This window comes from Chelonoidis abingdonii, chromosome 1 (assembly GCF_003597395.2).
Source record: "Chelonoidis abingdonii isolate Lonesome George chromosome 1, CheloAbing_2.0, whole genome shotgun sequence".
In the NCBI taxonomy this organism is placed as follows: Eukaryota; Metazoa; Chordata; order Testudines; family Testudinidae; genus Chelonoidis; species Chelonoidis abingdonii.
The window spans coordinates 31,393,656-31,418,731 of record NC_133769.1 but is presented as its reverse complement, the minus strand read 5'-3'; the positions used below and the strand labels follow the sequence as shown (position 1 = coordinate 31,418,731).

The 25,076-nt window shown below is 46.4% G+C and overlaps 1 protein-coding gene across 1 annotated transcript in view; it reads right to left on the bottom strand.

Annotated features, from left to right (window-relative positions):
- The window catches only part of SLC2A13 (solute carrier family 2 member 13), a 341,963-nt gene that overhangs the window by 64,200 nt on the left and 252,687 nt on the right, over positions 1 to 25,076 (bottom strand). The window contains exon 7 of the mRNA XM_032803991.2: positions 9,828 to 9,953. Coding sequence (XP_032659882.1) covers positions 9,828 to 9,953 — 126 coding nt within the window. The remainder of the gene's footprint in view (positions 1 to 9,827; positions 9,954 to 25,076) is intronic.

Sequence of the window (25,076 nt, the reverse complement as noted above, 5' to 3'; positions counted from 1 at the left end):
TGAAATATACCTGACATATGAGTCATGTTTATGTAACAGATCAAACATGCAACATCTCTTCTAGCCTCTTCTCTATGGAAACTTGCCCGCCTCCCAAATTCTTGTTGTCAACCAGACAGTTATGCTGGCTGCACATTTCTCATGGCATACGTATGGGCTGGATTTATTTTTGTGGGTTCTTTTCATCCCACTGTTTGCCATGGGGTTCCCTACATTTGAGAGAATCAATGTATCATATTTTTCCTGTACAAACATTTTGACTCCAATTTTCTTCTCAGGTTTCCATGGCAACTTCTGCAACATAAACAACCTTGCTGGCAGTCTCAAGGGACTGAAATCTCTGTCTTCCTTTCCTCCATCATAAAGATATTCTTGATTTGGAACATACTGTACTTGTGAATAATTGTCTTTCACTGTAAACATACATGCAGTGTTATTGCTACAAAATAGGAACAGAGGAAACACTTAAAAAATATCTATAGTATTCTATAGAAGTAGTCCAAAACATTACAAGTTACAGTAATTTTATGATGTTTAGGGGCTATTACTGAAGAATAATGCAGGTTTTGTTTTTATTTAAAAACAACAACAACAAATAGGTTATTCTAGTCTTACACAGTCTGCCAGGCATGCCTCACTTAGGGGAAGAATGTTACCAACTTGTGAGTGGGAATCATACTTTCAGAAGAGATACGAATGTACACTGCAAAGAAACTATATATGTGTATGAATTGGAGATACTGACAGAGTACAGAATTTCTCTTTGGGATCATGTAAACAGTGTTCCATCTTAAACATACATAGGATTCTTAAGGGGATTGTGCCAACATCAATCCAGCTTCAGACAGAATAACTTTATCAAATGAAAAAAAAGACACATATTGAAGGATGCAGAGGAAGGCAATTTCTGCCCTAGTATCAGTATGTACACACTACATGAGGATATCGTTAATAGGAAACTAAATGCACAGCTATTAGATACCTATTGCTCTGAATAACAATTTTGGGCCTAATTTGCAGTCCTTACTCAAGCTTAGTGAAAATTCTACCTCTTCTCATTTTATAGTGATTTTTCCGCACAGGGAGCCCAAGATTTGAGAAACCAGCAAAGGGCTGCACTAGTGTGCAGATCCCTGGGGATTCCCTGTGAATCATCATGCAGCAAGGACCTGGAAGCAAACAGGGCCACTTTCCTGGTCCATAACCATTCCCCTATGTGTGCATATGAGGGAGCGTGTGAGGAACTGTGGTAGCTACTCCACCACAGAGGCTGGAACAGAAGCCACTGAGTGGCTCTAGTGTCACTTCACATCCTGCAGGACCTACCTTTGGAGAATTTCTCCAGCACACAGCCCTGATTATCAATGCAATGGGGCCAAGATTTGCGGCTAGCAAAAGCTGTACATGCTGAACGTGGAAATGAGGCTATATTTTATAGACCTATATAATGTGAGTGTAAGAGTAGGGGTCAGAGCTGGGCAAGGATCCACACATCAGGGACAGTAGTCGGTGAGCAGGGGTCAGAGAAATTGCTAGAGCTGGGTTCAATAAGCAAGACTCAGGATCAAAGTCAGGTCAGGGTCGCAGACCAGAGATCAGAGGTAGTACCAGACTGGAATCGGGAGGCATGATCAGATTTGGACTGGGATCAAAGAAGAAAGATCAACAGCCAAGATGAGCTCTGGAGTTACAGCAGGCCTGAACACTGTGTTGTTGCACACAGAACTTCCTGCGGCACCCTCCAGGCTTAAATAGTGTGGATGGCCAATCAGGGGGCCACAAGGTACTATCACTCCAGATCCCTTTGGTAATACTTCCTGTGGAGCCTAATCTCCACAGTGCTCCCTGAGTGTGGCTCTGTATGACCTCCTGGTGGCACTAGGAGAATGTCAGCCATCCCAGGCTCTGCAGACCCAGGCTCTGCATCCTTACATTACCGTTCTCTTCAGGGGTGCCCTCCCTCTGAGTGGACACTGGACCTGGTTAATGTGCGTGGTCTTGATGAAACCTTTTCTCTGAATATGGATACGGGCAGCAGTTTCCCAGGAGTGTTCTTTAGGACTGTACTACCTCCCAGCCAATTAGGTAGTGCAGTCTCCCGCTCCTCAGTTTAGAGTCCAGTATAGCGTGGATTACATATTCCTCATGACCTTAGACTTGGATTGTCAGGGGAGGCTGTTGGGACTGATCAGGAAAGGGGTCTCCCTAGAAAGCTTCAGGAGGGATACATCGGAAAAAAAAGATGTACCTTAAGGGACTGAGGGAGATGAAATTTGATTGTGACAGGATTGATTTGCTGACAAATCCAGAAGGGTCCAAGGAACTGGTGGCCTATCTTGAGGGATGGCCTGTTTGTATGGAGGTGCTTTGTTGCATGCCAGACCTTCTGACCTACTGCATCTTCAAAGTGGTCCTTAAACGCCTCCTGGATATGGTGAATTCAGTGGATCCAGTTGGCAGCTGCAGGGTTCAGGGAGGCTGCTGGCAAGGCCAGGTGGAAGTGAGGGTGGAACTTGCAATGTGCAAAGAAGGGATTCTTCTCCATGCAGAAATGGTCAGCACTGTGGCATGAGAACTTGGCATAAGGAAGGAGGGAGAATCAGTTATCTTAGTGGAAACTGACAAAGCACTGTAGGTATGGCTCTAATACTTGGTTCACCCTCTCCATCTTCCCTTCTGTCTGAAGGTGGAATGCAGAGGAAGTAAAAGCACGAATGTCTGTTAGCCAGAGCGCTTCACACCAAAAGTGAGAGACAAATTATGGGCCTCGGTCCAAGATGATATAGTCTGTAAGCCCATTAAGACAGATCACATGAACCACTACGAGTCAAGCTGTTGTTTCAGAAGAGGGCAGGCTGTTACAGGGGATGAAATGCGCCATTTTGGTCAATTGGTCTACAACAGTCAAGACCACTATATGGCCATCAGAGTTAGGGAGTTCCATTATTAAGTCCAGGGTGATTGAGGCTCAGGGTCTAGGTGGGGTGTCCAAGAGTATTAGGGTGCCGAGGGGCTTATCATGGGGAGTTCTGGTCCACGCACACAGGACTTCGGCTTGCATACAGGGCCTCTAGCAGAAACGGAAAGGGGTGTGAAAAGACGTAAGGTAGCCAAAGTGGCCTGCCAATGGAGTGTCATGGCAGAGATGGTGCACTTCCAGCCAGGGGCACGCCAATGGAATGTATATGAGCCCAATGAAGTAGATGATTGCATCCTGTGTGGAGCATTGCATTTTGGTTCTGGCTCTCGTTTGCACAGGCTGTTCTGTCACCTCCTGGGCTAACAGGTTGCCCTGCAAAGCAGATTGGGTTAGATCAAGCAGGTGTTGGTGTACTGTGCTACTAAGGAAGTTGTAGGGTTTTAGGAGACAGGGTGGTTCTTGGTTAGGCCCCTTGCCCTCTTGGTAGCATTCACCCCTTTTAGAATAGAGCATTAACTTTCCCATTCCTGGTTCCTGGGTGATAGTAATGAAGAAATTGAACTGAGAGAAGAATAAAACCCACCTGAGCTGTCTTTGGTTCAAGGCTCGAGTGTTCCACAGATATTATGGTTTTGGGCTCCTTCAAGGTGATGGTGCCACTCTTCAAAGGCTGATTTAATTGTGAATAGTTCCTTACCTACTATCTCATAATTCTAGTTTGGCAGGGGTGAGTTTTTGGGAGCAGTAGGTGTAGGGGTGCAACATGTGTTGTGGAACATGCCTCTCAGAGAGTCTGACCTCAGTGGTTACACTGGGGACAACAGATTCCACTATGAATCCCTGGGCCAGGTCTGGGTGTGCTAGAATGAAAGCAGTGCTGAAAGCACTCGAAAGCATGGTGAGCTCCGTGTGTCCAAACAAATCTGATATCCTTGCAGAAGAGGTTGATCATGGGTGCTATTTGCCCTGAGAAGCCTGGAATGAATCATCAGTAAAAATTCATGAAGCCCAGGAAGTGCTGTAACTCCTGCAGCGACCTGGGCACTGCCCAGCTGCAGTTGGTCTCTGTCTTCTGGGGGCCCATCTTGATTCCTTCTGGGTAAACGGTGTAACTCAAGAATTCTCTGGAAGACTGGTCAACAGACTCTTTTTCCAATTTCACAAACAGGCCATGCTTCTGTAATCTTTCCACAATGGAATGAATATGGTAACAACGCTGCTCAGGACTACTTGAAAGCACAGTTACGTCATCGAGAAAGGATTAAATACTGGTCCAGGATGCATCTAAATACGTGATTCATGAAGTGCTGAAAGGTTGCAGGAATGCTGGTCATCCTGAATGGCATTACTAAATATTCGAAGTGCCCACAGCACGTTCAAAACGCAGTCTTCCATTTGTCTTCTGCCCTGATGTGCGCTAGGTTGTAAGCATCCCGGAGGTCCACTTAGTGAAAATTCTGGTAGATCGCACACAATCTATTAACTCCAATATTAAGGACAGGGGACAACGGTTTTGGACCATCTCCGGCTTTAGGGCCCTCTACACAAAGGTGTACCATTCTGTCCTTCTTTCTTAACAAAAAGGACACGAGTTCCTACTGGAGAGGTGGAGCACTGGATGAAGCCCATGGCCAGGTTTTCCTGGATGTACGCATGAAGGGTTGCCAGTTCTGGATTGGACATTGCATAAACCCGTCCATAAGGGGCCTTCGCCCATCTATGGGGAAGTCATAGTCCCAATGTAGAGGCAGCATGTCTACAATCTTCTTTTTAAAACTTCCACATAATTTCAATACTTTTCAAAAGATAGGGACTCAGCTAGCCGCCATCTGGAGTTCCCCCACACGTGCTATCACTTCCAATCAGCTACAGAAGCCTGAAGCAGAGGATCGGGGCCAGTTGCACATAAGCAGACCTTTCAGCAGCATTCTAGTGGGAAGCTGATCCTCTTTTCTTGCCAGGAGATGCAAGGGTCATGCTGCTCTGGCCAAGTGACACAGAGAATTAGGGGGAAGTGTGGTGAATGGATCATATTGAACTGTTGCACTTCCTAATGGCCCTGGATTACAGCCTCTAGAGATACTGTTTCCTGCATTACTGTCCCCAAGGACAGGAGGGACTCACCAATTTTTTCTACAAGAACTGATGTATGCTTTTAATGGAGGAGGATTTGTAGCTCTCAAGTGGCTTTAGCCTCTAAAAAAGTATTGGTAGCCCTAGAAACAACCAGGGCTCATTGAGTAATCCATTTGGCCTCATCCACGGTATGTAACTTTATTCATACTTGGAAGTGTGTGTGTGTGGGGGGGGGACTTGCATATCCTGGATCAGATTTCTCCGCAGGGCTTGGGATAGTTCCAGAGCACAATGCTCCAGTGGTGCCCAGGCCGCACCCCCCGACCCAATATGGTTTGGGATTGCTTGTTTCCTGATAACTTAGGGGTCAAGGTATGCAATGGGCAAGAGGTCATGGCACGTGCTGGTGCTCCACAATAAAAGCATAAGTTATTGTGCTGTTGCCACTTCTTTTCTTCCATGGTCAAGCATCAGTGGCCCAGATCAACCTACATCATTTCATGGTTGGGCGCTCGGGCTTTCGGTCTAGGGTGTGGGTGAAGCAGTGGCAGGGTGCCCCTCCTCTCCTTTCACTCATGCAGCTAGTTGTCAGTGCAGAGAGAGAGGTTAATGAAAGCATCCAAGCGGGTCAGGGCCTCAACATAGGCTAGTTCATCCTTTACTCCTTCATTAAGTCCACACTGAAAATGACGTAGTTGGGCTGCCTTATTCCACTCAGCATTAGCCACAAGTTGATGGAACTGAGCAGGGCCGTCCCTATGGTGGATGTGGGGCCCGGGACAAATCAGTTTCCACCGGCTTGGGGGCCCTGCTTTGCATCTGCAGCTGGGCCAGTGGGATGGATCTGCCTGGTGCTGGGCCGCTTGTTGCTGCTGGCAGTTGCCGGTGCCTACCAAAGGGTTATTGATGGCCATAGCGCCACGGCAGCTCACGGCTCCGTCCGGGACGGGGGACTTGCTGCACTGAAATGTGGGTGGCAAAGCTCCGGTCACGTAGGGCAGAAGCCGGGACCCTGGTCACGCAGGGCAGCAACAGAGCCCTGGTTGCATAGGGCAGCAGCCGGGACTCCAGGTGCGTGGGGTGGCAGGCGGTGCCCCTGGGGTGCAGGGGCACTCTCCGCACTCCTAGTTCCCTTGCCTATGTCTTCCAGGACCAACCGCACCGGTCAATCGCACTGGCCCATGGTGCCCCCCAAAGTGTGGGGCCCAGAGCAGTCGCACCAATTGGCCCTATCCAAGGGACAGCTCTGGAACTGGGCAGCGTATGAGGCAGCTGGCCCCTATCCTGGCCGGGGCCTCGTGGTTGCAGCTTCAGCTGAGCAAGTGAGTGAGGGTTGTCAAAGGTTGCTGAAGACGCTCACAGGAAGGCATACCAGTCCATTAACACCAGGCTGTCCTCCTCCAGTGCTGCTTCTGCCTGCAAACTGATCACTAGTCCCACCTGGGCCTGGTGGGTGGGATACATTAGAAGGCGGAGTGGGAAAAAGAGACGGCACTGGTTCAGAAACCCCTTGAACTTCTAGCAGTTCCCCTCAAATCGTTTGGGCAGTGGTACTGCAGGGCCTGTACAGAGGGCAGTGGCCCAACCCGAGCCTGGAGCACAGAATTCTCTTCCTGGGACTGTGCTAACTGCTCAAAGGGTATCTGACTTTCCTCTAAGAGCTATGCCACCTGGAACTGCAGCAGATGGTTCTTGGTTTGGAGTTGCATCACCCGCCTCTGCAGGTCTGGTGCATCATGGGGTCCAATGGGTGATGGTAGACCCATCCCTCCCATATCCCTGTTAATGGGCTCCTGAAGAGGAGGTTGGAAGTGGGTCTAGGCAAACTGTAAGAGACTAGGTCACAGCTGGGCTGGGTCCACACATCAGGGACAGTAGTCGGTGAGCAAGGGTCAGAGGAGTCACCAGAGCTGGGTTCATTAAGCAAGAGTCAGGGTAAAAGCCAGTCTGGGACTGGAGGCCTGCGGTAGTACCAGACTGGAATTGGGAGGCGGGATCAGGGTCAGAGTCAGGCTGGAGTCAGAGACCGGAGATAGTACCAAGCTAGAGTCATGAGGCAAGAGTCAGGGTCAGTCTGGGCTTAGAGATCAAAGATTAGGAGATGAGGTGAGGTCTGGAGTTGCGGCAGGCCTGAAGTCTCTGTTATTGCCCAGACAACGCCCTGGGGCACCCTCCAGGGTTAAATAAGGTGGCTGGCCAATCAGAGGGCTGCAGGGTATTATCACTCTGGGTTCCTTGGGAGGTACTTCCTGCAGTGTCTATTCTCCACAGCGCTCCCTGGTTGTTGCTCTGCATGGCCTGCAGGTGGCACTATGGGTATCACCTGTCCTAGCTCTGCAGATCTGGATTCTAGGTCCCACAGCCTTACAGTGAGTATTGTAGTAGGCTTTCCTCCTCTTAGGCAGGATTTTCTGAGTAACTATAAACCTACATAAGTCTAGTTCTCTGGTGAAATGTTTAGATCATTGCCTTTACAATAACTTCTCTTACGGAACAGAAGTATTTTTTACCTTAATATCTTATTTGTGTCAACAGACTTTGTAAACAAGAGTACTATGGAAGCATAAATCAGGAATATAAAAGATTACAGATGCCCATTTCATTGCAAGTTAAACAAGAAAACTGCTTAATAAATAGGTTTAATTTATCTAGCAATTATCTGTAACAAGTTTATGTCTCCATTTAAGTCTTACTGTATACTATTACATCTTCCCTAGCTACAGAGATGGTACTTAAAATGGTAGAGTACATGAAACAGAGGTTGATCCTGAATATGAAGAAAGATCTATTATGACAAATAAAGGAATATGAGAGCTCCTCTGAAAATCAAGATTGTGCAAGCTACAAGGGCGATAGTCACTATATGCTCAAAAGCATGATGTAAGGCTCTGTAGGACTAGAATCCAGGTCTGTTGAGCCTGGGATAGTTGACAGTCCCACATCACCACTGGGAGGCTGTACAGAGCCCCATCCAAAGAACACTCTGGCGATTAGGCACCACAGGACATACCACCTAATGATCCATACTGACAACACCCTGTGCCCCTCTGTTTGGTCTATGAGCTTATTTAACCCTGGAGGTTGTTTCAGAAAGTTGTCTTGAACAACCACACAGGCTTCTGGACTGCTGTGAATCCAGACTACATCTCGCTTTCTGATCTCTTGTTTCCAACCCCAGGCTGACTCTGACCCTGACTCTTGTTTATCAGTCCCAGTTCTAGTGATTATTTCAATCCCTGCTTGCTAGCTACCACCTTGTGGCCATCCATGACTGGCGAACACCAGCCAAGACTGCCTACACCCTGGTCCCTTACACATGAGATTTTATAGCCTTTATTTTAGATTTTTTTTTAATACATATTTTATTGGTCTCAAAATGCTCCAACCACTTTTAAAATCAAGCCACAATATGGTGATGCAGCAAAGCAGCAATGATGCTTTTTCATACGTGAATAAATATAACATCCCTTGATCTAACAGAATCGTATCACTCGCCTCTATGCCTGGAACGGCCCAAGAGACTGGACTTAAAATTTTAATATATAGAGAAGAAAGATGAGGTCCTTTTAGAGACACTTTACACATATTATTTACGTAGTTAGTTTGATATTTTCATTTCCTCTGAGCCTTGGGCAGTTGTGACTCATCATAGCTAAGGCACCTGATTTTGAAGTTGGAGAAGGACAAAAAATAGCTCCAATAAAAACTTTTAAAACTTTTCTAAGACACTTTTATGGAACATGTGGCATAAGCAAAATACATGGCAGTGAGATGAGGTAGAAAGGTTTTATCAGCAGTCATGGATGACCTATATAAATTCCCTTGTGACTTCACACCATCCCAATGTCATGTTCATAAAAACTTTACACTACACTATCACAGGTTCTTGGTCATAAAGTGACTGCCATATAAAATTAAAACTATATAGAATCTTTCTAAGGGTAGGGAAATGCTTTGCTACCTCATGCACAAGGGCACGGTAACTGCTGATGTTTTAGTGGGAACCTCTCTGTGTGTATACATATATATTCACGCACAAGCACAAGGTATATATACAGTGTTGCCACTTTAAAAATGTGGGAACCCACAAATTCTTGCACACACCATGCAGCTGACATTTTAGATTTGTTCAGCTGAGTGGACAGGGCCTATCAGCTTTGCCTTGATTTTTGTGGCAAATGTTTGAACAAAGGTAAGGTTTAAAGAAACTATTTTAAAAGAAAATGAAATTTTACAGCTTCAAATGCAACTGGAGGGCGTAGGGGGAGGGGAAATTGTCTCAGAAGAAAAAATCCAAAACAGCAGGGAAATGAAAGTGCCCTTAGAGTTGGTCCTAGAGATTTGCCACTCTCTTTGTGTTGCAGCACTTAAACATGTGTGTGTACAGCTGTGTCACTACACAAACATACTCACTATATCTTGCCTTTTTAGTCACTTCATACGAGCGGCACAGAAGTCTGCATAATTAATGTATTTCAAAGCTATCATTCAGTCATAGCACAAGTACTAATTTTTATCGTTCTTTGCAATTAGTGTTCCGAAAAATCTGATGTGACTTTTAAGGCAACCATCACAAGTACTTCACTCCTAGACAGCTTTTATTTTCCTTGAAAAATGAAGCCTACATGGGACCTTTTCCACACTGGAAATGCATATTATACACTGTAATGAAATAATAATGTCAAAAATACCAGTCAAAAGATCAATTTTCTGGAAAGATGTTTAAGAATACCATTTTCAATTAAAGCATAAATGCTCACAGCAGTCTGAAATTAAGTTTTGATTGAGGCAAGTTATGAACTAAGGAACATAAACTCTCAAAGTGACATACCTGCCCCATGCTGCTGCCATTGTAGATTCTTTCTTAACCGGAACACATGAGGACTCAACAACATTTGACTTGTTCAGTTTGTAGCAGAGACCACAATCTGGATCTAGCATGCATCCATTACAATAACTGAAAGAGAGAAACAAATAGACACGCTAAACAATATTTTCTTTACCTATACATGTGAAGTGAAACACTTATCTAAGAGTTCGTACTGAACACTTAAAAGCCGATTTAAAAGCATGAAGTTGTTCATCTTTTCTTCTTCTGTGCCACATTCTAGTGAACGGGCAGTTCTGTGTCCCCTATCAGTGCCATTGTGACTAGTAAAATAATGCATATTAAATTGCAGCTGATCAAATACTGGGGTTCTAGGAAAATACATGTGGAACATTTTTGGTCGAGAAACAGAGAAAGTACTTGTAAGTGTATGAGAACAGTGAAAACCCCAGTCATAGAAAAAGCAAATCTTACCTACTCTTTATAAAAGGTGACTAAATGAATCAAATGATTTTAAGAGGAATTTAACCAGAAGTTAAATGTAATTAAAATCTACATGAATAAATAATTGTGACATATTTGTACATTAATCTTACATACCAAATGGTTAAAATGAATGGCTAACACACAGTATAATGTGACAATTATAGTTACAGTGCCCACATACGTTGAATCCTTTTAAACCACTCTATGAGAAAATAATCTTGCAGAAAGAAAATAGTAGTTGTATAGCTATTTGTTTCATAGCCTCTCTTCCACAACATAAAAGGCAGGGAAGAAGGAGGATGGTCCAGTGACAAGGTTGGTAGTTTGGGCCTTAGAACAGTAGTACTTAACCAGGGCCCCAGAGCAGAAAGCAGGTTTCGGGGTAGGGGGCAGCAAACAAGGCCAGCATTAGATTTGTTGCAGCCCAGGGCAGTAAGCCATAGCCCCACCGCATGGGGCTGAAGTCCAGAGCTATGAGCCACACCACCCGGAGCTGAAGCCGAAGACTGAGCAATGCAGCTTTGTGTGGGACTCTGTGGCATGGGACCCCAGGCAATTGCCCTGCTTGCTACCCCCTAACGCCAGCCCTGGCTTTTATATTCCGAAAACCAGTTATTGTGGCACAGGTGGCCATGGAGTTTTTATAGCATGTTGTGGGGGCCTCCAAAAGAAAAAGGTTGAGAACTCCTGCCTTAGAGGATCAGGGTCAATTCCTTGCTCTGCCAAAGACTTTTTGTGGTAGACTTGAGCAAGTCACTTAGTCTCTCTGTACCTCAGTTCCCATGTGTAAAATGGGGATGACAGCACTTTCCTACCTCCCTGGGGTGTTATGAGGCTATAACACATTAAATATTGTGAGGTACACAGATAGATATTCCCTATTATCAGAATAAGTACCAAAGAGATAGTGTAGCCTGTCCTTCCCCCACCCCCCTCCACTATCTCTCTTAGCAGAAAGAGAAGAGCAGTGGCATAGACATAGAATCAAAGCAGCATGCTGATTTTTTTTCATTTCTAAAAATTTATTATTTTTAAATTAATATATTTTTTATTCTGATGTGGCTTCTGGAAGTTGAAAACTCAAATTTTATCCTGCCTTTGGGAACTTGGTAATGTATCTACTGCAGCTTTGGAATTAATAATACCATAATCTGACTGCTTCAAGTGTTGTGGTCCCTTTCATATTCATGACTTGATCTTTAAAGTTTACTTGCATACAATTAGATGAATATATCATGTATGGTATTAAAAGCAACAGTGAAAAGGAAAAATAAGCTGAACAATTAAATAAACTTTCTAAAATAAATATCAGCAGTAAATAATAGTAATAATAATATTTTTTCTTAAAAAAAGCATGAACAAAATAAATAAAATATAGCTGTGCTGTTTGAATCAAGTCTACCAAAAAAGGAACATACTTTTTCTTATGAGACATGCTTTCAGGATAGAAATTCACTTATGTTTTGTAAGTCATTTAGGGCTGAGATTGTCTCTTTCCCGTGTTTTAGAGCATCCAGCAAAATGGGGCCTCAATCTCAAACAGGGCCTTTGGACACTATCATAATATAAATATTTACTACTGCTGCTTTGTTGCTATGTTTCAGTTGCAAGAATTTGAAAAAGCTTACATCGTAACATCATGTTAGTCCAAGTAAAGTATTTTGGAGGATTTAGAGTTTTTTATATGGATTTAAAGGAGCAAACTGTAAAACTACATAAAAGTTACTGTCACGTTTACCTTCTTAGGGGCCTGTGACCCTGCACTGACCCAGCTGGAGTTAATCACATACTGTGGGCTGAAGAGGCCACACACCTCTAACTCCTGTTGGGCATGCTCAACCTAGAGACAGAATATAAAAAGGAGTGGCCCAACTCAGTTTGGGCTGGATGAGGAGGAGAGTGGACACATGCTGCCAGCTCCTGCCAGGGAATTGCTGGAGCTACAGACTGCAGAGGCCGAGCCAGTGGGATTGATGGTGGAACCCCTGATAACCCTGGAGGACAAGAGTGAGCTCGAAGGCCAACACCTCATGAGAACTGACAGAGCAGAAACCCTGGGTAGGAAGTGACCCAGGGAATATGACTGTTAAAATAGGAAACAGGGCTGAACCGTGGACTACTGGTTTCACGGGGCGCTGGGTCGGGATCCAGTGGAGAAGGATGGGCCCAGGTCCCCCTACCATACCCTGTACCTATTGCAGTGTGTGGGAACTGCTCAAGGACTCTGGCCCCTGGGCCACACTGCTCCAGAGAGCAAGAGCAGCCCTGAGGACTCTAGCCACTAGGTCGTGCTGCCCCGAGAGCAAAGGCAGCCCCAAGGACTCTGGCCACTAGGTTGTGCTGCTTTGTTTTGTAGCCTAGGACAGCAGTACCTAGTCTAGCCACTTGAGCCATAACCCCTACTTTGTCCCATGCAACCAGACACCCCGTGACAGGATGTAGCTATGCTGCGACAGTGCCACGTCTGCAGTCCTTACTCACATGAATGACAAATGCTGCAGGAATGTACCCTAGAATGTCTTCTCTCTTTTATGTTTCAGAACCTGAGTCTGCTGACCTGCAGAGCACAGTTTAAGATCTTGTTGAGGCTTCTTGTGATGGTGGTACATAATTCATGGCATGAGGAGTAGAGATGCATGGGAGAATCAGAGGTGGTGACCTGCAGTTTATTTGTTCTCTCAAGCTCTACGGAGACTCCTGTCACTGAGCAATTCTTAACATTTTTTCTAAATGAAGGTAATTTCAATGCAAAAACTCGATTAAACTGTCAGGCTGTAAATATTTATCAATTACTTAAGGAGGGAAAAATTAGACAATGTTGTATTTATCCTGAAATACAACAGTAAAAAGTCTGGAAATTCCAGATGAAAATTAAACTTTAAAAAAATACAACGTTAGAAAGTGTCAATATATAAAATTAAGGAGACTGATAAGCTTTGCCCCTGTATCACAAAAAAAACTAGATGAAACAATCTTAATCATGATGTGCATTTTCATCATCACAATGACTCAGAAAAACTGACAAGTGATCTAACTGTACTACCTTTTTAGTGCAGATAGACTAACTGTACACTCAAATTGTGTACTCCAAAATCCCTCAGTTTCATAGGCGAATTAAACCAACAGGTAGATTTGGGATATTTAAGAGGTCCACAGCTGCAGGGTTAAAACCTTACTTCTCAACGTCCTTCAAAATCGCCATAAAAATGTTTCTAAACTGCATTCAGATAAGATGAGTATGCAGAGTATTAGGTGGACAGGAGCTAGGGGCAGAGTTAAGGTTGTTTCAGTAAGCTTAACTGTGCACGTCTCCACTTCATTAAGTTTGAGATTTCTTTAAAATGTAAATGTTACCCTAGAATTTCCAGACTGTTGTGTTTTTGAGAAAATTGATATTGGAAAGGACATTTTCCCTTTATATAACACATAGTTATGTACAATCTTAGCTAGCTTAACACAATATTTCACCTGGGATTAATCTATTAAATCAAATATTTTTTTACAGAATGATATAAACTGCAGAAAAGATGACAGTTTTCAAAGAAAAGAGGTAGTGGAGGGATAAAACAACTTTCCTTCACTCATCCTGATATATAAAGACACACAAATCTAATAATTTGTACAACAGAAATAGAAAAAACTTTCAGGGAGAAGTCAATTTGAAAGGTAATTTCATCATAAGAATATTTTTCTTACAAGATTTCATGAGAAAAATGTAGCCCTGCAATTATCAATTGCAAAAGGAAACAATTCCAGTATTATATTAGAGAGTCTTAATTAAATTTTGTAAACCACTGTTTGAGGCAGCAGTGGTCAATAACAAAAACAGTTGACTGGAACAGAAGACCTCAAATAAACCAGGATAAAGCATTTTTTAGACAATCGAAAAGGGGTGTATGTGTGTGCATGCAGATTTCACATATGGCATATAACGGGTGTATAAAAAATTGCATGACCTACTAGTGAAAATGATGCTGTGATGACAATGGAAGGCTATATTTTGGATTTTAACATTGTGATAACATATGCCATATGATTTCTTTTTAAGTGTGAGAAAATCCTCGAACTTAATACCATAGAGACATAGCTATAGACTGCATCATCTAGGCCAGTATCCTGGCTTCAAAAGTGCTCAAGATGAAGCTGTGCCACATTTTGCTGTTGTTGGCTCTCAGCAAGCTACCTGATAAGTTTCTTGACCTCCATTCTTTCTGGTTGGGAAGGTTCACCGTTTTGTCATCCGCAGAGGGGGGAATTCGATTTGCTGCTGCACTGGGCTTGTCCCCCTGTTTCAGTGTTGGGGCGATGCCTGCATTCTCCACCAAGTGTAGTGCTCTTGAGGGCAGAGGGCAACCACTCTGCCTCGCTACAGGCAGATGGTAAACCATGGTCTATGGGGGGAGCTCCAGTACTCTGGGCAGGACAGAGCACAGTCTTTAGCCCAGGGCCCTCTGGCTGGGACAGACAGCAATTAACAGTCGATAATGGCAGTCTGTAAGGGGGCTCTGACCCTCTAGGTGTGGCCCTATCAGTGGGGGGCAGTTCTGCACTGGGTCAGTGCGGAAAGCCCCTGAACCAGGCTGCCTCACTTCCTGGCAGCACAGCTGACTCAAGGTTTGGCTACCCCACTTAGTCACTGAGGCTCTGTTAAGTGGGGGTTTCTGCTGCCCCAAGCAGTGCAGGAGGGGGGCAATTAGCAGCACTTCGGCAGCAGCTCAGTTGCAACACTCCATTCTTCAGTGGCAGTTTGGCGGCGGGTCCTTCACTTCACTTCGGTGGCAGCTCAAACAGGAAGAGGGACCCGCCGCTGAATTCCCGCCAAAGACCTGGACGGGCCGCCCCAATAGTGGACGGAGTGCTGCACCTTTGTATTGGCTGCCCCAAGCACTTGCTTCCTTAGCTGGTGCCTGGAGCCGGCCCTGGTTGCCTTGCAGTCAGGCAGGGGCAAGTGCAGTTCTTCGTTGGGGTGTTCTGTCTCCTCCGGCAGCAAGGTCCTGGTCCACTCAGGGACTGGTCTGGAATCCTGCACAGGACTCTGGTACCTGGAAGAGATGTCTACTCTCTCCCATGGCCCAGCACCTACTGAGCTCCAGGGTTCTCCTTTTATACTTCCTGTCCTGCCTTGGTATTTCTGGTGAGGGAGGCAGGGCAAATTTGGCTTCACCCATCATGGAGAGTGTAGTGGTCCCTCACTCTCCAGCTCAGAGGGAGGCCACTCTGCCTTGCTACTCTAACAAACAAGTTATTACAAAATTCAAACACACAGGAGGAGAGAAGTGCATTGTAATTATTTCATTTAAAACATCTCTTTTAAAACTGTTTATAAACCATCAACTGCAGTGAATAAAAAAATACAGAAAAGGACAACTGAATAAGTTAATGGAGGATCTCAGGTCTATGATAGTACAAGCCATTCAATCTTCTCTCTCTGGGTATAAGGTCATTAGGACTACCTAGCATATGATAAAACTTGTAAAGTTACCTGTGTAAATACTCTCTTTGGGTAGTGAGAAAAAGAAGGGGTAGCAGACATCTCAGAGGAGAACCGTGAGTGAACCAAATAAAAGCTACTTTAGAGCAGTCAAACAGATTTCGAGGCCTATGAAAGACTTCAGCTGAAGACAGAAGAGCCAGATAAAATGGATGAGGAACCACCATTCAGGCCCCATCAATTCATTTGAATAAACCACTTATGAGCCCGAATTAGGGAAAACAGAACTTCAGGGGCTCCATACGTCTCTAGAATTTTTCTATTATTTTATTAGGTCTGGCTCTGGGTGGAAATGTGGTCAAATGTATGTGACACTAGACAGGAAGTCAGGACATCTGGATTCTACTCCTAACTCTGCCACTGCCTCGCTGCATGAGGTAAGTCACTTACCTCTATGCCTCAGTTTCCCTATCTGAAAAAATGAGGATAATATAGTTCTTCTTCGAGTGCTTGCTCATATTGATTCCAATTAGGTGTGCGCGCGCCGCGTGCACGTTCATCGGAAGATTTTTACCCGAGCAACACTCGGTGGGTCGGCTGGGTCGCCTCCTGGAGTGGCGCTGTTATGGCACCGGATATATACGTCTGCCGACCCAAAGGCCCTTCAGTTCCTTCTTACCACCCGTGACGGTCATTGGAACTGTGGAGTGCGGCTTTGCTGATCTCCACGTCCCTAGCTACTCCTAGTTCTTTGCTGTTTATTGTGTGTATAGTTTGAGTTCTTGTAGTTATAGTTAGTATTAATTGTTGTATTTATAGTTAGTGTATATAGTTTAAGGGGGGATCGGGGATTAGCCCCTTTCCTCCACCCCAGTACGCCCAAGGCACCGGGATTCAAACCCGTGCTCGGCATGCCAAAAGCCGATGCCAATAGGGGATCTCCACGACTCCTGCCTCAAGTGCCTAGGGGAATCCCACCTTACCGATAAGTGCTGCATCTGCAAGTCGTTTAAACCAAGGACGAAGAAGGAGTGGGACTTTTGATTGAAACAGCTCCTCATGGAGTCGGCACCTAGTCCTGCAGCGTCGGTACCGAGCGCCCAACAGACTGCTTCTGTAAGGAGCGCCCCTTCGGCCCCGGACCGCTCTGGTACCGAGAAGGAGCCTCAGCACGACCCCTACCGGCACCGACATCTGCTCGGCACCGCTCCCTGTCCCTGAGACCCAGGAAGCAACATAGCGCTCTAGCTGCTTCAGCTCCACAGAAGGAGCGCTCTTCGAAGACGGTTCGTCTGGCACCGTCCTCTGCCGTGGCACCATCGACTGTGGTGCCACCGATTGTGGCTCCACCGAGCGCGGCACCGTCGATTCCGGTCCCACAAGGGCTGTTGAGTCCAGTGCCTGACAGCTCCCCGGCTCATGCTGTGGTTGAGCTTGCTCTCCCTTCTGCACCGGAGACCTTCTCCACGGCAAGGGTGCTCTTTGCCATGATGGAGTCGACATGGCCTCAACCTCCGGCAGCCGGTGTGGGTCATACAATCCATTGGAAAACTGGCCCCGTTAAGGCCACCTTCCGTTGGTCCAACAGAGACACGTCATTCAAGATCACGGTCTCACAGACTCTCTCGATCATGCCGTTCCCGCTCCCGCTCGCAGTCCCAGCACCGCTCTTCATCACGGTACCGGTCGCACTTGCGGCACCGTTCAACATCTCGTTCGCCGGTCGGATACTCCCGGTACCAATCCAACTCATGGCACCACTCTCGGACTGTGTATCCCGCAGTCGCTCCAGACGAAGGGACTCGAGATCCCGGTTGACCTCCCGGCATCGCTATGGTAGAAGGTCCCAGTCTTGCTCGCAGTATCGTTATAGTTCCCGGTACCACTCCCCGATACCGCCCCGGAATCGAGCATCCAGAACAGTGATGCCCTCCCAAGGTCTATCGGCAACCCCGTGGCTATCGAGAGCGTGACTCTGACGTCCCCAGTCATAGATTCCCAGAGAGCCAGAGCCACGAGCAAAGGCCTCATCACTGGTCCTTCTGGACACCGTGGGCATATCACTAGGCCCAAGGTGTTCCATCAGTGGCTCCACGGTCGGCCCCGTCAGAACACCGGGTATCAGAGGTGACAGTAAGCCGCCCCCCCCCCCCCCCCATGGGCACAGATGAGGCTCCGATACCATCTGCAGACAAACAGGTTCCACCTGACACAGATGATGCTCCTCAAGTGCAGGAGCCCTCACAGGACCCCCTGGTCCTGGGCCTCTCCTCCTCCTCCTTGCCTGAAGAGGTGGTGCTGGGAACATCCTCCTCAGGCCCTCCACCAATTGATCTCAGGGCCCATCAAGACCTTTTGAGACGAGTGGCTCAGAATATGAACTTACAGGTGGAGGAGGTCCCTGAAATGAGGACCTGTCGTGGACATCCTATCGGCTGATGCACCTACTAGAGTGGCTCTTCCGTTTATCCGCACCATACAGGCTAATGTGGACACCATTTGGCAATCCCCAGCCTCGATTCCACCTACAGCAAGGGGAGTAGAGAGAAAAATATATGGTCCCCTCAAAGGGGGTATGAATATCTCTACATTCACCCATCTCCTTGCTCTTTAGTGGTGCAATCGGTGAATGAGAAGGGAGTCATGGCCAGCAAGCCCCGGCTCCCCTAAGTCAAAGGAGGCTAGGCGCATGGACCTCCTAGGCTGCAAAATATACTCGGCCGGGGGCCTCAACTTAGGGTGGCAAACCAACAAGCCCTCCTAAGTAGATATAACTTTAACACGTGGGTGTCCTTGGGGAAGTTTACGAAGCTTCTTCCCCAGGAATCCCGTCAAGAATTTATGGCCCTACTTGAGGAGGGTAAAACGGTAGCAAGAACCTCCCTCCAAGCCTCTCTGGATACAGCGGACTCTGCAGCCAGAACTCTGGCATCAGGAGTGATGATGAGGCGTATCTCCTGGCTCCAGGTATCAGGCCTTCCCCCTGAATTACAACAAACTATTCAGGATTTGTCCTTCGAAGGCCAGGGCCTGTTCTCAGATAAAACTGACCCCAGATTGCAAAGTCTGAAGGACAATCACATTATAATGCGCTTGCTGGGTATGCACATGCCAGTGACTCAATGCAGGACCTTCCGGCCCCAGTCATACCACCCTAACGCCCCGCCTAGGCCGTGTCAGGACTTAAGCAAAAGACGTGGTAGAGGGAATCGTTGGAGACAGTCTGGCCCTCAAGGAGGTCAAAATCAGGCACCCCCTAAACCACCAGCGGGGCCCAAGCAGAACTTTTGATGGGACGCCCGGGGGCGGCCCACCAGTTGCTCTACGGGATCCTTCTCCTCCCTTTTTCAACCGCCTCTCACAATTCCTCCCTGCCTAGTCCCAGCTAACTTCAGATCGTTGGGTCCTGCGCACAGTGGAAGTGGGATACTACCTCCAGTTTGTTTCAACCCCACCTTGCCACCCTCTCTCCCCATCCCTCTTCAGGGACCCCTCTCACGAGCAATTCCTCTTACAAGAGGTCCAGTCGCTCCTAGCCATGGGAGCCATAGAGGAGGTGCCAAAAGACATGAGGGGCAAGGGGTTTTATTCTCGCTACTTCCTAATCCCTAAGGCAAAGGGAGGTCTACAACCGATCCTCGACCTGTGAGAACTCAACGAATTCATGAAAAGCTGAAGTTCTGCATAGTAACCCTGGGGACCCTGGATCCGGGAGAGTGGTATGCCGCCCTCAATATGACGGACGCGTATTTCCACATCGGAATTTACCCATCACACAGACAGAACCTCCGTTTTGTGGTCAACCATCAACACTTTCAGTTCACTGTACTTCCATTTGGCCTTTCTACAGCTCCGCATGTGTTCACAAAATGCATGGCTGTAGTCGCCGCCTCCCTCCGGCATCGTCAGGTACACGTCTACCCGTATCTCAACGACTGGCTCATTCGAGGGACTTCCTAGTTACAAGTGTCGCAGCACCTGCGCATCGTCAAAGACCTCTTTGGGAGCCTAGGCCTGATGATCAACACAGAAAAGTCTACTCTGACACCCACGCAGAGAATAGACTTCATAGGAGCGGTTCTGGACTCCAATCTGGCCAGAGTCTGCCTCCTGCAGTCGCATTTTCAAGCAATGGCTTCAATTACTCAAGGTCTTCAAACCTTCCCAACAACATCGGTGCGCACCTGCCTCAGCCTAGTATAGGTCACATGGCCTCTTGCACCTTCGTGACCAAGCACGCGAGGCTACGCCTCCGTCCCTTTCAAACCTGGCTTGCTTCAACATACCAACCATGCAGAGACAGCCTGGACTCGGTGCTCACTATTCCCCGGAAGGTTCTGGGCTCCCTAACCTGGTGGCTAAACCCCACTCTAGTCTGTGCAGGGATGCCATTTCACCCACCGCAACCCTCGATGGCCCTAACCACGGACGTGTCATCTCGGGGTTGGGCTGCCCACTTCAAGGGCCTTCGCACTCAAGGCCTCTGGTCGCCTCAAGAGCTGGCCTTGCACATCAATGTGCAGGAGCAGAGAGCAGTCCGTCTAGCATGCCAGGTGTTTCGAGACCATCTCCAAGGCCGTTGTGTATCAGTGTTCACAGACAACACAACCACCATGTTTTACATAAACAAGCAGGGCGGAGCACGCTCCTCCCTCCTTTGTCAAGAAGCCGTCCACCTCTGGGACTTTTGCATAGCCCACTTGATCGAATTGGTAGCGTCTTTTCTGCCAGGAGTCCAGAACACTCTGGTGGATCACCTCAGCAGATCCTTCCTGTCTCACGAGTGGTCGATTCGTCCAGACGTCATCCATTCTGTTTTCCGGAAGTGGGGGGTTTCCCCACATAGACCTCTTTGCCTTCCGAGAGAACAGGAAATGCCAGGTGTTCTGCTCCTTCCAGGGATGCTCCCCGGGCTTCCGCTCAGACGCATTCCTGATCCCGTGGAAGAGGCATCTACTCTATGCCTTCCCACCGTTTCCACTCGTCCACAGAGTCCTACTCAAGCTCCGCAGGGACAGCGCCCACCTGATCCTGATTGCTCCAGCGTGGCCGAGGCAGCACTGGTACACCATGTTGTTCGACCTCTCAGTGGCAGACCCGATCCCCTGCCACTCTGGCCGGATCTCATAACACAGGACTTCGGCAGGCTTCACCATCCGGACCTGCAGTCTCTTCACCTCACAGCATGGTTGCTGCGTGGTTGAGCCAGTCTGAGTTGCGTTGCTCTGCCTCGGTCCAACAGGTGCTCTCGGGCAGTAGGAAGTCTTCCACTAGGATGACATATCTGGCCAAGTGGAAGTGTTTCTCCTGCTGGTGCGCTCAGCATAACTCAGTCCCCAGGCAGGTGTCCGTTCCTACTGTCCTGGACTACCTCTGGTCCCTGAAAGAACAGGGCCTAGCGGTCTCTTCCATAAAGGTGCATCTGGCAGCCATCTCCGCCTTCCACCCAGGGGAAAATGGCCGATCAATCTTCTCTCACCCCACAGTTTCAAGGTTCCTCAAGGGATTTGAACATTTGTACCCTCAAGTCAGATGGCCGACCCCTACCTGGGATCTCAACCTGGTGCTGGCCAAGCTTTTGGGTGCTCCTTTTGAACCACTGGCCACTGCTCGCTGCTGTACCTTTCCTGGAAGACAGCCTTCCTTGTCGCTATTACTTTGGCAAGACGAGTATGTGAGCTTCAGGCCTTGACAGCGGACCCCCCATATACGGTATTTCATAAGGACAAGGTACAGCTGCGACCACACCCATCCTTCCTCCCTAAGGTGGTGTCCGCCTTTCATGTCAATCAAGACATCTTCCTCCCAGTCTTTTTCCCGAAGCCGCACCCATCACGTCGGGAACAACAGCTGCACACCCTAGACGATCACAGGACTCTCGGCTTTTATATCGAGAGAACAAAACCCTTCTGAAGGTCACCTCAGCTCTTTGTAGCTGTGGCAGACAGGATGAAAGGCCTACCGGTCTCATCCCAACGAATTTCATCTTGGGTAACATCCTGCATCCGTACATGCTATGATTTCGCTCACGTTCCGGCTTGCCACCTCACCGCCCGTTCTACTCGGGCTCAAGCTTCATCTGCCACCTTCCTGGCCCATGTTCCCATCCAGGAAATATGTCGGGCACCTACCTGGTCATCGATTCACAACTTTGCCTCACATTACGCATTGGTTCAACAGTCCAGAGACGATGCAGCATTTGGCTCAGCAGTTTTGCATTCTGCAACATCTCACTCTGACCCCACTGCCTAGGCAAGGCTTGGGAATCACCTAATTGGAATCGATATGAGCAAGCACTCAAAGAAGAAAAGATGGTTATTCATCTTTGTAACTGTTGTTCTTCGAGATGTGTTGCTCAAATCCATTCCAAACCTGCTCTCCTTCCTCTCTATCGGAGTAACTGGCAAGAAGGAACTGAAGGGCCGTTGGGTCAGCAGGGGTATATATCTGGCGTCATAACGGTGCCACTCCAGGGGGCGACCCAGCCGACCCACCGAGTGTTGCTAGGGTAAAAATCTTCCGACGAACGTGCATGCAGCACATGCACATCAAATTGAAATGGATATGAGCAACACATCTCGAAGAACAACAGTTACAAAGGTGAGTAACCGTCTTTTCATCCACTCTTGTAACTTCTCAGTCCTGTACCTGTATTTTTATACCTAAAAATGTAATAACTTCAAAGTTCAATATCTTGCAGCCTGCACAGATGGAAATGGGTGCTTTATACCACTGGGAGGAGAAATTCCCAGCTTCCCAAAGGAATCCTACATTGACTTCTAGCTCTGAAAATGCCTGAGATCAGACTTTACAACTTGTGACATGTCCAGATATAGAAAAGCTTATAGCTCTGTATAGTTGAATTGACAATAACTAAGGCATTGGACTTTACAGGGAGAGGGAAATAAAAAATATTCCCAGTAAAATTGGAAATATGGAACTCTCTAATATATACCTTGTCGCTTTTTGGGGATAATCCATATAAATCAATTGTGTGTGGCAAAATCACATGTATAATGTGGCTACCTGAGTTCCATGATAATAAAGTAACAATTAAAGAATAATAGTAATAGTCATGGCTTTAAAGTCTAATATACCTTGAAATATTTCAGTGCTTCTGTACAAGATTGTTCTTGATCACCTCTGGTATCCAAGCACCAGAAACAGGCAGGAAACAAACAAGACCCATAGACTGCAAACCTTGGTAGCAGAAAAGGGCCAAATCCCCTTGATTAAGCAGCAGCTACCCTATTTACCATCTCTTCCAGATGGATGATAGTCAAGACATTTTCAGTAAACTACTAACAATACTTCTGTCATACTTCCTGTTCATGTCTCAGATCCAAGCAACAGTCAAAAGACAAAAAAATGCCCTGTCCTGGAAGGATAAGAAAGAGATGTAGAGCTCAATGTCACCCCCTGTCATAAGGTATATTTCCCAAATCTGAACCTTAGCGTCCAAAATTTGGGTACCTGCATGAAACCTCTAAGCTTAATTACCAGCTGAGATCTGATAGCCTGCCACCACCCAAAAATATAGTGTTTTGGGGCACTCTGATCTCCCCAACCTTCCCTGGGGACCCCAAGAACCCAAATCCCTTGGATTCTTAAAACCAGGAGAAATAAACCATTCCCCCTTCTTCCCCCTCCCAGACTTTCCCTGAGAGAGACAGTATTCCTGGCACAGAGAGAAATTAGCCTCTCTCTCCCCCTTCCCTCCTCCCCCACCAGTCCTGGTGTTTACACCCACTCTCCTGGGATAAAACAAGGGAAACAAGGAAAGATCAATCAGGTTCTCTAAAAGAAATCTTTTAATAAAAGAAAGGAAAAAGTAAAGAATTATCTCTGTAACTTCAAGATGTAAATATTACAGGGTCCTATGGTTTACAGACAAAGGAAGAAACCCTTCCTCCAGTACCAATACAAATCAAAATATTCCCAGCAACTACACATATAAAAGTTAACCAGCCAGATCCACATGTGCAAACAGAGTAAAACGATTAAAAGACCTAAATCGCCTGTTCTACTGACTATTTGAACAGAAACTTAGAGAGCCTGGAGATAGTGTCTGGTCCCTCTCATACCCCCGAGAAAAGACACACACACAGAACAAAGGACCCACACTCAAAAGTTCCCTCCACACAGGGTTGAAAGTATCTTGTCTCCTGATTGGTCCTCTGGTCAGGTGTTTAGTTCCCTGTTTGTTAACGCTTTACAGGTGAAAGAGACATTAACCCTTAGCTATCTGTTTATGACACCCCCATACTGACTTAAGCCTTTTCAGATGTAATTTACAATTAAGTTTTAGGTAGTGCAGGTGACTTGCAGTTTCAAAACATTTTGCACTCCTCCCTGCACTGTGTTATTGGAGAAGCTGAATTTCTGCACTGATTGCATCTAGGAAAATAATTTATAGCTTTTTCCAACATGAAGACTGAGTAAAGTCGAGTAGTTTATTCTCTTGAAAGTATACACCAGGGGTAGACAACCTGTGGCATGCGAGCTGATTTTCAGTAGCACTCACACTGCCTGGGTTCTGGCCACTAGTCCAGGGGCGGGGGGAAAGCTCTGCATTTTAATTTAATTTTAAATGAAGCTTCTTAGACATTTTAAAAACCTTATTTACTTTACATACAATGATAGTTTAGTTATATAGTATAGACTTATAGAAAGAGACCTTCTAAAAACATTAATGTATTACCAGCATGCGAAACCTTAAATTAGAGTGAATAAATGAAGACTCGGCACCCCACTTCTGAAAGGTTGCTGACCCCTGGTATACACCATGAATATATTAAAACTTTTTTACAGTACAGCAGACTAAGCTATACCAGTTAACAAAAAGTAAAAAGGGATTGGAAAGATAGACTGAAAGGAGTGGATGAGGAAGCGAAATGGAAAATTAAGAGCATTAACACCCTGAATTTGTGTAGATGATTTGCTTTAAATTTTATGCCCCATAAAAATCACTTTGGCATGGAATATACCTAAAAGTTTGCAGGTCAAAAGAAGTTATTGTAACAAAGATAGAAGGGGTTTTTAAAGAGATCTTAAAATGGAAATGGTCTTGCAACCTTATGTCATATAGTATATTACTCACATATTATGTATTTAGGCACAGTGATGTGGCTTACACATAACATACAAAAAAGTACTGTGCACATCATAACCTTTATTGCTTTAGTAGATATCAGTATGGACCCCCAGCATTCTTAAATTTCACCAGTAACCCCAAAGAATACTCAAATGTATGCCAGAGCTGTGTGCATGGATTCAGCTCCCAAGGAATTGCAAATACACACTACAGTGATTGACACATATTCAAAACCCCACCC